The sequence below is a fragment of the Oncorhynchus mykiss genome, chromosome 5 (assembly GCF_057628025.1).
Source record: "Oncorhynchus mykiss isolate SJ-2025 chromosome 5, ASM5762802v1, whole genome shotgun sequence".
NCBI classification, from domain to species: Eukaryota; Metazoa; Chordata; class Actinopteri; order Salmoniformes; family Salmonidae; genus Oncorhynchus; species Oncorhynchus mykiss.
Window position 1 is genome coordinate 32,519,217 of NC_143026.1, and position 11,866 is coordinate 32,531,082.

General features: G+C 42.4%; 1 protein-coding gene across 2 annotated transcripts in view; it reads right to left on the reverse strand.

The window, feature by feature from the left end:
* The window catches only part of LOC110523606 (endoglin), a 65,092-nt gene extending 53,608 nt beyond the window's left edge, over positions 1–11,484 (reverse strand). The window contains exons 1-3 of one of the 2 annotated variants that reach the window (XM_036977275.2): positions 10,999–11,086; positions 10,289–10,386; positions 8,846–9,075 (exon numbers count right to left, since the gene is read on the reverse strand). In XM_036977275.2, coding sequence (XP_036833170.2) covers positions 8,846–8,909 — 64 coding nt within the window. In that variant the 5' untranslated portion in view covers positions 8,910–9,075; positions 10,289–10,386; positions 10,999–11,086. Of the gene's footprint in view, positions 1–8,845; positions 9,076–10,288; positions 10,387–10,998 lie in introns of both variants that reach the window. The other variant, XM_021602463.3, reaches the window with a different exon arrangement.
* Positions 11,485–11,866: the final 382 nt, after the last annotated feature.

Consider the following 11,866-nt stretch of genomic DNA (forward strand, 5'->3'; position numbering starts at 1 on the left):
ACCCCAATACATGTCAGAAATGCTTTTAAATGATGTACCCAGTAGGTCCCTTAGGTCCTCTGACACTGGCCTTTTAACTATCCCAAAGCCGAGGACCAAGAGGCATGGAGAGGCAGCCTTTAGATATTATACCCTCAGCCTCTGGAATAGCCTGTCAGAGAACCTTAGAACACATATTTTTAGCTTTGCTTTTCCTTTTTAGTCATTCCATTTAGATATTCCGTCATTCCATTTGTCATTCTTTAGTTTTTTATCTTGTGTTTGTTGTGTAGTAAATATTTCAGCTTTAAGTTTCATTATTTTATTTTTTTCCCTGTGAAGGACAATGCTTTGCATTCCAAGACTGAAATATGAAGTATAAATAAAGCTTGATTTGATTATTATCCAAGCATGTGCGTTATTCTAGAGCGCGATTCACACAGGATTTGTTTTTCCAAATTGCTCCCAGTAATTCTTAATTTTTTCACATTAAATTAACTCTTATGAAGGAAGCCTGGAGGTTTTTATTCTAGGCATGAAGATATTTCAACATCATGTCTAGACGATAATAAGCTACACTGATAGTGGCGTATACTGTAGGTGTCCCCATAACATTTAAATTGATTCAGTGAGATCAGATTAGTTACAACTAGGGTTGGAGTGAAAACCTACAGGAAGGTAGCTCTCCAGTAACATGTTTGGAGAGCCCTGACCTAGGTCATCAACAGCCCACCAGGGTTTCATTAAATAAACTATAGGCACAATACTTTTAGGCCTAATTAAACTGATGCATTTGGCGATGTTCAACTTCAATTCACTGGCACTATGAAGAAAAGCTCAGCCATACTCATTGATATCCTTATACATACTTTTATATAATTTCTGTGAATTTACGAGGCATTGTAAGACAAAACACTGAAAGATTAGCAAGATATAGCCTATGTGCATTAATCCGACTGTATGTCTGCCTGCCCCGATCCCCGCTCTCCCTCACTGGCTCAACTGCTATCTCTCTTCGCTATGAAAAACGCTAGAGTGTGTTTGGTTTTCAGTATGTTGTGTGTATGTCACGCCCTGACCAGAGAGATCCTTTAATTCTCTATGTTGGTTAGGTCAGGGTGTGACTAGGGTGGGTTACCTAGGTTATTAATTGTCTTTGTTGGCGTGGTATGGTTCCCAATCAGAGGCAGCTGTTTATCGTTGTCTCTGATTGGGGATCATATTAAGGCAGCCTTTTCCACTGGGTTTTTGTGGGATCTTGTTTGTTTGTGTGTAGTTGCCAGTGTGCACTGCATTTGACTTCACGTTTCGTTTTTGTTCTGTATTGTTTTGGTGAGTTTCTTTGATTAAACATGTGGAACTCTACGCACGCTGTGCCTTGGTCCGTTAATTCTACAAACGACAGTGACAGAAGATCTCACCACTCACGGACCAAGCAGCGTGCACAGGAGGAGAGGGTATCCTGGGCCTGGGAGGATATCCAGGAGGTAAAGACATCCTGGACTTGGGAGGAGATAATGGCAGGAGACGAAAGCCTTCCATGGAAGCAGACGCAAGCGGTGAAGGAAGGACAACGACTTGGTCCGACATTCATTACGAACAACGTGACAGAATATCCCATGAAAACAGGACCAAGCAGCGTGCCCAGGAGGAGAAGACATGCTGGACTTGGGAGGAAATTACGGCTGGAGACGAAAGCCTTCCGTGGAAGCAGATGCAAGCGGTGAGGGAAGGACAGCGACAACACGGCCACGACGGAAGCCCAGGAAGCAGCCTCAAAAAACATTTGGGGGGAGGCACACAGGGTGGTGGGCAAAGTTGAGTTTTGAGTCAAAGACTGTCGAGGAGTTATTGAACAAATTGGAGGAGAGTGAAAGGAGGGGAGAGTTAGAGACCTTCGAGGAGTTGTTGGACAAATTGGAGGAGAGTGAAGTGAGAGAGCTATTGGTTTGACGTAGTATGCACGGCATTCACCCTGAAGAGCGTGTTAGCCGTCCGATGCCACCTGTGCCAGCTCCCCATTCTCATCCTGAGGAGCATATCATTTGTCCAGTACCACGTGGGCCGGTTCTACGCACCAGGTCTCCAGTACGCCTCCACAGCCCAGTACATCCTGTGCCTGCTCCTCGCACTCTCCCTCAAGTGCACCTTCCCAGTCAGGTACGTCCTGTGCCTGCTCCTCGCACCCTCCCTGAAGTGCGTGTCCCCAGTCAGGTACGTCCTGTGCCTGCTCCCCGCACTCGCCCTGAAGTGCGTGTCTCCAGTCCAGAGCTTCAGGCGACGGTCCCCAGTCCAGAGCTTCCGGTGACGAGTCCCATTCCAGAGCTTCCGGCGACGAGTCCCAGTCCAGAGCTTCCGGCGACGAGTCACAGTCTGGAACCTCCTGAGACGGTCCATAGTCCGGAACCTCCTGAGATGGTCCACGGTCCGGAACCTCCTGCGACGGTCCACAGTCCAGAGCCTCCTGCAAGGGTTCCCAGTCCAGAGCCTCTACCGAGGGTTAATGATGGGTTACCATCATTAAGTTTGCTGATGACACAACAGTGGTAGGCCTGATCACCGACAATGATGAGACAGCCTATAAGAAGGAGGTCAGAGACCTGACCGTGTGGTGCAAGGACAACAACCTCTCCCTCAACGTGATCAAGACAAAGGAATTGATTGTGGACTACAGGAAAAGGAGGACTGAGCACGCCCTCTTTCTCATCTACGGGCTGTAGTGGAGCAGGTTGAGAGCAAGGCACTACAGAGGGTAGTGCGTGCGAGCCAGTACATCACCAGGGCCAAGCTTCCTGCCATCCAGGACTTCTAAACCCGGAGGTGTCAGAGGAAGGCCCTAAAAATTGTCAACGACTCCAGCCACCCTAGTCATAGACTGTTCTCTCTGCTACCGCACGGCAAGCGGTACTGGAGCGCCAAGTCTAGATCCAAGAGGCTTCTAAACAGCTTCTACCCCCAAGCCTTAAGACTCCTGAACAGCTACTAAAATGGCTACACAGACTATTTGCATTGCTGCTGCTACTCTCTGTTATTATATATGTATAGTCACTTTAATAACTCTACCTACATGTACATATTACCACAATTACCTCAACATCGTTGCCCTGTACATTGACTCTGTACCGGTACCCCCTGTATATAGCCCCACTATTGTTATTTACTGCAGATTTTTTATTATTTGTTCGTATTTTCTCTTACTTTTTTTGGTATTTTCTTAAAACTGCATTGTTGGTTAAGGGCTTGTAAGTAAGCATTTCACTGTGTGGTCTACACCTGTTGTATTTGGCGCATGTGACAAATAACATTTGATTTGATTTGCAGTGAATTGATGTAAGCTAGCAAGGAAAGTTAGACTACAAAATTGGAAGCTACCGGTATCTTCTTGCTCTAGCCTGTAATGACATTGTTTTGTGAACAGTAACTACGTTTGAACATTTCTACATGCCATGTTGCATTATTCAAGTGTGTTAACTTCTGTGCAGCATGAGTGGGGAGCAGTGGAGGCTGGTGGGATGAGCCATAGAAGGACGGCTCATTGTAATGACTGGAATGGAATCTATGGAACGGACTCAAATATGTGGTTTCCATATGTTTAATGTGTTTGATACAGTTCCATTTATTCCATTCGAGCCATTACAATGAGCCTGTCCTCCTATAGCTCCCCCCACCAGCTTCCTCTGGTGGGGTGCTAACATGTTTGCAGCCCAGACTCCCAGTGCTCTAGCAATGAGTAAGTGGAGCAGGCAAGAGGCATGAACGGTGCGCTCGCGCTATAAGGGGACATCGGCTGCGCTGATAAACAGACTTTATGACGTGAGACACATTTGACAGAAGAACCTAAAATAACAACAATTCTAGTACCGAACCATTTTTCATGTTCAAGTATCCAATAAGTTTCAGTACACCATGCAACACAGAGAGTGCATCTCACCACGGCAGGTCAGGAACAAAGAGCAAGAGACAATTAATCTAAGTCTCTTTAATGACATCTGAGTTTTTTGGATTTCAAATCTGAGTTGTTGACCAATCACAATACCATTGAATTAACCTCCAATCAGATATGCAACCTACAGAATGTAAAGTCAACCTACTGCTTCATAGAGGTGTGACAGAATGGGGGATTTGGAGAGCAACACAGAGCAGGAGACAATAAAACCTTTTGCATGGAGTTTATAAGAGTCACTTCGGGGCCGCCTTACTGGAGAACTAATCAAAAGCATACGTTCATATTCAGAGGTACTCTCTAGAACTCTAAAAATGGCCCCTACACAAACACAACAACAGGCACCCACACACACACAAGCCCCTGAACACACCAAGTTTGTCATAAATCAAAGAGAAATTTCCGCACTTTACCACATGAATCCAGAGAAAGCAGAACAAGTTTCAATTAAAACCTATGACACCCATCAAAGCTTCAAAGCATCAACTGTTCATTAATCATTTCCTGTTTTTTAAATGTTTAGCTGACAACTCTTTATGCATACTGCTTTGAAGCAGCACACCAACAGAGCATACTAAATACTTGAATTTGCATAGTGAGAAATGCAGAATAGGTACCAAACAACCAACCCAGTACTACTCTCTCTGGGATTTGGGGAAAATACAAAAAACTTACAGTCAAACAAGCACTTTGCTTGAGTTTTTTTTTTTTTTTAAGGGACAGGTACAAGTCCCCCTTCAACACTTCTGATTGGGCAGACATTTGGCTGAGCAAGGGCAGACTGGCCAGAGATAAGAGCTGCACAATGCCATGCCTTATATGTCCATAGTGTGCAGACGCCCGCTGCTGGCATTGGCACAAGAAGATCACCATTTTGATGAAGAGTTTATATCAGCGTCCGCTACTTATGAGCCATTCAAGGCTCACACCACAGCCACTGACCAGCCTGACCTGGGGGACCCAGGAGCACAGTAGCCAGTAGGTTACTGTAAATGTACAGTAAAATACTGTCAGCACAGAAGCCAGTAAATTACTGTAGATTTACTTGCATTACAAATTGACAGCATATTGCTGTAACACCTGACTACAGCAACATTCTGTATTTCTAGAATTTACAGTGCATTACTGGAAGCACAATGGTTAGTAAAGTGTTGCAGATTCACAGTGCAGCCACCTAGTGCCAACGATGGGCAGTATTCACTAGCCTGAAGTGCAATTTATGTATTTTGTAACAGTTTAATTAGAATACATGTGTTTTTAATTTTCTAATACAAAAATAAACTTGCAAGTAGCCCGCTTAACTACAGCAATATTCTCGGTAACGGCAACGTAAACATTTTACTTGCCACCAGCTTCCTGTACGTTACTGTAATATCAGAGTAACGATACAGTAGAATACTGTAAAATTAGCCTACTAGACTGTAAGAAAGAAAATGCTACAGTAATTACATGGGATTGATGCAAGCAGGTTTGCTGTTAGGTATTTGTATATTACAGCATATTTACTCATATTTGGTGTTTTATATCACTTGCTCTTCGAGAGGCCTAAACAAAGGCTTCCAAACTGTCTGTGATTACAAGGCAAAACAGAAAAAAAGTAATAAAGCCTCTTAGAAGGCAACCCTCAAAATATGTTAATGAGCCAGAGACTCCTTCCCTGAGCACAACATTATTCCACAATGCATCATAATTCACAATATGCTGCTGTAAATACACAGCCAAACTGATAACACAGTACTTTTATGTAACATTTTATTGTAAAATTACAGTAATCGCTGTAATTTCACAGCAGTGTAGCAGAATGCCATTGATCCCTCATAATGCATTGCTCTTTACAGTACCATACTGTAATATAGAATTACAGTAGCTAACTGTAAATGTTTTGCTGTAGATTTACAGCTATTTGTTAGTGATATGGACCATATAAATTATTTGCACTGACTAACCACACATCCAACCCTTACACACACACACACACACACAGGGCTACTGTTCTATTATATACTATTGATTCCAGTACCCATTTTATATTTGTAAATACAGTGTAAATACAGTCCATTACCTCTTCTATTACTTATACTACTTGTTATTTTTTACTTGACTCTTTTCATTGTTTTTATTGATTATTGACTAATGTACTGCATTGTTGAGGGAGCTAGCACATAAGCATTTGCTGTAACTTTTTGTACCTGCTGTAAACTGTGTATGTGATGAATACATTCGTGATTTGAAGCATCTCCTTGCAGATGAGAAACAAACTTTTGTAAATGTTAGCCGCAAAATATGTTTCCTAGATATTAAATATTAAATAGGTTTAAGTTAAATGGTTTCCTAGATGAAAGTGTGCCTACATCAACATTAGGTTATGCATAGCCTATATTAGACTGAGCTAGATGTGTTTAACAGTGCTTTGAAATGCTGTATGTCTTGTCACATGAGGGGAGTGCCTTGTTAACAACTTACTTCAAGAACAACATAACTTGCAAGCTGGAAAGAATCCTTTGGCTCTCTAATAGTTTTACATGACACTGCCATGATTTACTCCAGAGATTACATCAAAATCTACAAACAGGAAAAGTTATCCACCTGCAAACATTATCATAACTCATCAAACGCTTTCTCTTCCTTCCAGGGATGACTGGGAGAGAGAGAGCGAGAGAGAAGAGAAGAGCAAAATACTGTAGCATAGCTAGTCCCACTCAGCGCTGCTAGAGTCAAAGAGAATAAAAGAGAGGCAGTCAGAAATGAATTGCTAATTGCAACAGTGAGATAGAAATCGGTCTGGAGTCGCGTCACTACGTCTCCCTGGTCCTGCCACCCAGTCTGGCTGCAGTCTACAGGGCTGGCTCTGCTGTAGTGTGGGGAAGTGAGCTATTTAGACTCCCAGCGCCATTTTTAACAGAGGCAGCCGGGGCTTTCTTTCGGTTCGTCATTACCCTCTATAAGGCCCTACTAAGGAGCTGTCTGTCATCTCTATCCATCTCTTCCTGTTTTCGCTTTCTCTCTGCATCTTGCCATATTGTATTTCTCTATCTCTCTCACTCTCTTTAGTCCCCTCCCTCTTTCTGCATCTACCTCTCCTTTGCATCATCTCCTATCTCAGTCTCTCCATCTCTCTGCCTCATCCCTCAATGCATCCTCTTTCTCTCTCTCTCCATCCCTCTCCTTTCATCCCCCTCTCTTTCACTGCACCCCTTTCCCGATTCGCCCCCCACTGTGCCACTGATATGCTCTTGGAGAGTTACATAACCCCCTCCCACCACCACCACCATCATCTGCAACCCTCCCCACCCTTCAGCCTCCAGCATGGCTTCCTGAGGATGTGGTCCCAGTGGCTCCCCTGCCTGCTGTTCTGCTACTCGCCCTCCCTCTCTTCCATCTCCCTCCATATGTCTGCTTCCCCCAAGGTCCCCTTCAGGCTCCCCTCCCTTTCAGGCGGTTGACTAATCGCTTTTGTACTTTTCCTTCAGTCTGTGGAGAGGGACCCGGCTAGGAGTCGACAACCGTCACGTCAGGCTCCCACAGCGAACTAATTGCAGCTGGGAGCCGATATAGTCACTACAGCCCCCCCTGGAAGAAGGAAGGAGGAACTGTGGCAGGCTCCTATGGAGAACTACAGCAGAAGGGGACAATAATCAATACATTGCCGCTTTAGGGGAAGAACAATTAAGAGTCTCCTATGGAGCTACTGCACAGAAGAAGGCAGGAGTCAACACAGCCCCCCGTTGGAAATGACTGGCCTGCAATGAGTTCTACAGTCGACACAGCCCCCCGTTGGGACACCCCCAGAGAGAGACTGTAAAGCTGACAGCCCCCATGGAACTACAGAACAGAAGTCTGGAGCCCAACTACCGTCTGGACTGGAGCGCAAATGGAGGTCCTCAACAGGGATTTAAACCAGTGAGACCCAGACAGGACACAGATCCCCAACCAGGATCCACTACAGAGGGCTACACTGTCAACAGACAGTACAGTCGCAACCTCAGCCTCTCACAAGTGATTGGAGTCAACAAAATGCTGTGTTCAGCAGCATTACTACATAGAATTCCCATGTTGAAGTCTTGAAAGGCTCATAAAATACTCCAATAAATGTTTTGGCATGAATAAAGTTATTTTTTGGTTATGTTTTTGGCTGCTTTCTTTTTTCATCGTGAGCCAAATACATCAAATGTGCATACTAAGTACAACGTACCACTTGAGCACAGGGAGGATATACTGTAAGTGTATGAACCTGATTGTCTTCTGGAATGGCCTGCACCACATCTGCTTCATCTGACTACTTAACCAACTGACAATAAGCATCACCCAAACGATCCACCACAACTGTTAGCAGGCTAAGCATAATACAAGACCTGTCAGAGCATGCAGATACTTTTCCATTGCCTACATGACACTCCAGCTAGCTGCCAACTAGCAACTACAGCCATTTATCATACCTAAAAATATACATGCAACGCAAAAAAAAGTCTACCCTGCCTATAGCATATACCAGTACAATAATAAATGGATGCACACATGTATCATTTAGTCCTTATCCTTTACAAGTTTAAAATAAATTAGGCTTCAGGAATTATTGTCAGTTAGGCCCAAAAATAAACAAAATCGCTGTACCTAAACGATATCCTATTATACAGACTCATCCAATCAACTGGAAATCCTAATGGTTTACAGAGAGAGAATAAAACTCTCGGTTGGTTTTTCAAAAAGAGTTTAGAATAACAAAGTCTTGACAGGTCAAATTGAAGATGAATGGCATTTTTCCTTTTTACATTGCTTACTCTGAAGGAAAGAACCTCTAGGCTTCAATTCAATATCAGTATCCAATTCAAGTCTAGCACACTAGCTGTCAACCAAGCACATTTTCACTAACACAACAATTTAAAAGAGATGGAAGTTGCAGGTTCAACCAAACATTGGTCTTACCTGAAGTGGCGATGGCAAGGCAGAGTAGAAGTAGAGGTAAACGCGACATGTTGCTGCTCTCCATCTCAAAGTCAGCTATCTGCGGGAGTCTCAAAGAAGCACTGGCCGGTGTCTAGGTGCTTGGGCAGTGAAAGCAGTGTCCAATGGCAGCACGGCTGTGACTGTGGTGACAGTGGTTCTGCTCCAGAAGGGTGACTACACAAATCCAGCCTTGATAGGTCAAAGGTTAGCTAAGAGAAAAGAGACAGGGTGTCAGTTGGAGATAGCCGACTGCCAAGCAAAGTCATAGGGAGAATCTCAATTGCATACTCCTCGCGTCCTTTCTCCACTCTCCTCCCGCCTCCTTCTCAAAACCCATTGGATAAAAAAGCGAGGTCCCTCCCCTCTGACCTTCTCCTCCAATGGCTTTTGAGAAAGAGGCGAGAGGAGAGAGGATGCGAGGAGTATGCAATTGAGATTCTACCATAGATGAGGTGATTCAAATAATACTGACACGGTACAACCAATAAGAAGTAGTGCATACCTCTGATATAACTGATGTTGAACATTTATATCATCACATAACAGTAGAATATAACGGATGTTGAACATGTATATTACCACATCACAGTAGAATTAATATAATTTCAATGCACATACTTTTTCTTTGCCATAATTAAAAAATACAAATTAATCAATGTGATACTCATTCTCTACAGTCAATGCTGGCAAGCTTTACAAATCCCCTCAAGGAACCTTTGCCATTGAAAATGAAATGGTGAGATGGTGTTGCCAAGATAAACTGCATCACTTTATCTTTTCTCTATTTTTCTGTATTTTATCTAGGACAGTGCTATGCTATGTGAGCTTATTATAGGATTTAATTTTCTCTCCTGAGGGCCTGTTCCTAAACGGGAAGGATGAGATGCAGCACGCTGATTAACATCTTTAAAAGTGATGATTAACAAGGCCATTTCTAATAAATGTATTGCTCTCTACTGTGCTGCTCTCTACTCAGCTACCCCCCATTTTCTAGTAAAGTGCTTGATTACAACTGTTGCTATGATACCTAATCAAGATTCAAAATATGATAATCACTTAATTCTTGACAAATATGACCAACTACAGCACGTGCAACAAGCAGTGGGTGGTTTATCATTTTAAGGGTATGGAATAACTATATATTAAATCAGCATGTGAATACAGAGGGGAGAGACTGCTCTATTTATAAGGATGCAGCACAAAATGAGTTGAAATAACTTTTACTTTTACAGTTTCACACAACAAAAAGTATTGTTTCTCCACTATTATGTGTTGCCATTTGAAGTAAAACACAGGGAATGTATTGTGTTAACAATGCATGCTAGAATAAGCTTGTACAGTATCAAGCATGGAACTTCTTGATTATTAATCATGTAAAAACATTGTAATGATGGGTTACAAACGTATTAAGTTTATACTTACAATGGGACTGACTATCTGTTCTTGCACAGCCCAGTTTTATTCACATTAAGGCGCAGAGCTCTATGGGTAATCCAGTTGTCAGTAACTGCTGGCCCAGTCTGTCAGGAAATGGTACGGCGTCGCTTTCTTTAAATAATATTACAATGCTGAGATCTGATAAACGGGAGAGACTGCTCTCTTGCTATTCAGATACTGCGAGGGGAAAATACTTTAAACTGTTTATATGCAACCAAAGCAAAACAAATGTAACTTTGGATACTTCCTTAGCCAGACAGACCCGAATTATTGATGCCTAATAACGCTGACATTGTGTTGAACATCAGAACCATAGTGGTCCATACATTTTTTTAAATAAACAAATCACTAGAACTATAGAAAATGGACATTAGAAAGTAGTTCAATATTCCTGGCAAGCTGAAGACAGGCTATTGAAATGAAACAAAATAAAAAAACGTTACTTTTTCATTTGACTGATATAAATAGGATGAAAAAGTGAAACTCATCGTTAATATTTGGTTGCATATACAGCTACAGGCTAATATACGTTTTTCCTGACAATAGCTCACAGTTGACAACTTTGTAACACTTGTTAACACGTTATTTTACGTAATTGTCACCTACCATTGGCTTTAAATAAACAACACAACAAGGGAATACATTGTATCAGTGACAACAACTAAAGCTGACAACAAATCATTGATACAACTCACATATGAATGGAGAATGGCCGGGTGTAGGCTAATCCACGAGCGCGTGAGAAGCGGTCAGTCATGTAAACTTTCTGAAAATGTCTAGTGTGGCCAGGCGGGCGAGCACAGATTTACTTTAGGACCACTCCCACTGATCAGAGCCTCGCTTCACTCACGTCAATGCCCGGACTTCTGGTCAGCACAGTACATTGTGAAAGACAGCACAGTACATTGTAAAAGACAACCCAGGGATTTCTTTGAGATTTTGCAACTCAGGTGAATCGACAGCAATCATGTATGGTCGACAGGTATCAACCCAATGAATGAAAAGAAAGTCTAAAAAAGACAAGTATGAATGAGTTTGTTCTTTCCATAATCCATTCAGCATTATTCCATCGTAATATCATTGTAGAAACCCACAATGTTACGTAGCTATTTATCATAAGTAAAGGGCTTGTGTCCTTATAATCTCAGATGGAATGATGATGATGATGATCCCTGGGTTTTGGAAGAATCTCACTTCAGTTTTCACAACCAACTGTGTATCACACCGCCCTCTTGAGGAAAATATTGCTACAACAATCATTATTTATTCCTCTATTGTGGTGTTGTAACTTGTGCACTCATTCTCAATCCTCGAGACTGTTTTGTTTATAACACATTTAGATCTTGTAACCAGGAATGTAATTCCAGAGTTAAAATAAGACATTCTAATGTATAAACATATTACTAATATTGTCACGCGCTGACCTTAGTTATCTTTGTTTTCTTTATTATTTTGGTTAGGTCAGGGTGTGACGAGGGTGGTATGTGTGTTTTCCCTTGTCTAGGGTTTTTTGTATTTCTATGGGGTTTTGGTATGTCTAGGTATATGTAGGTCTATGGTGGC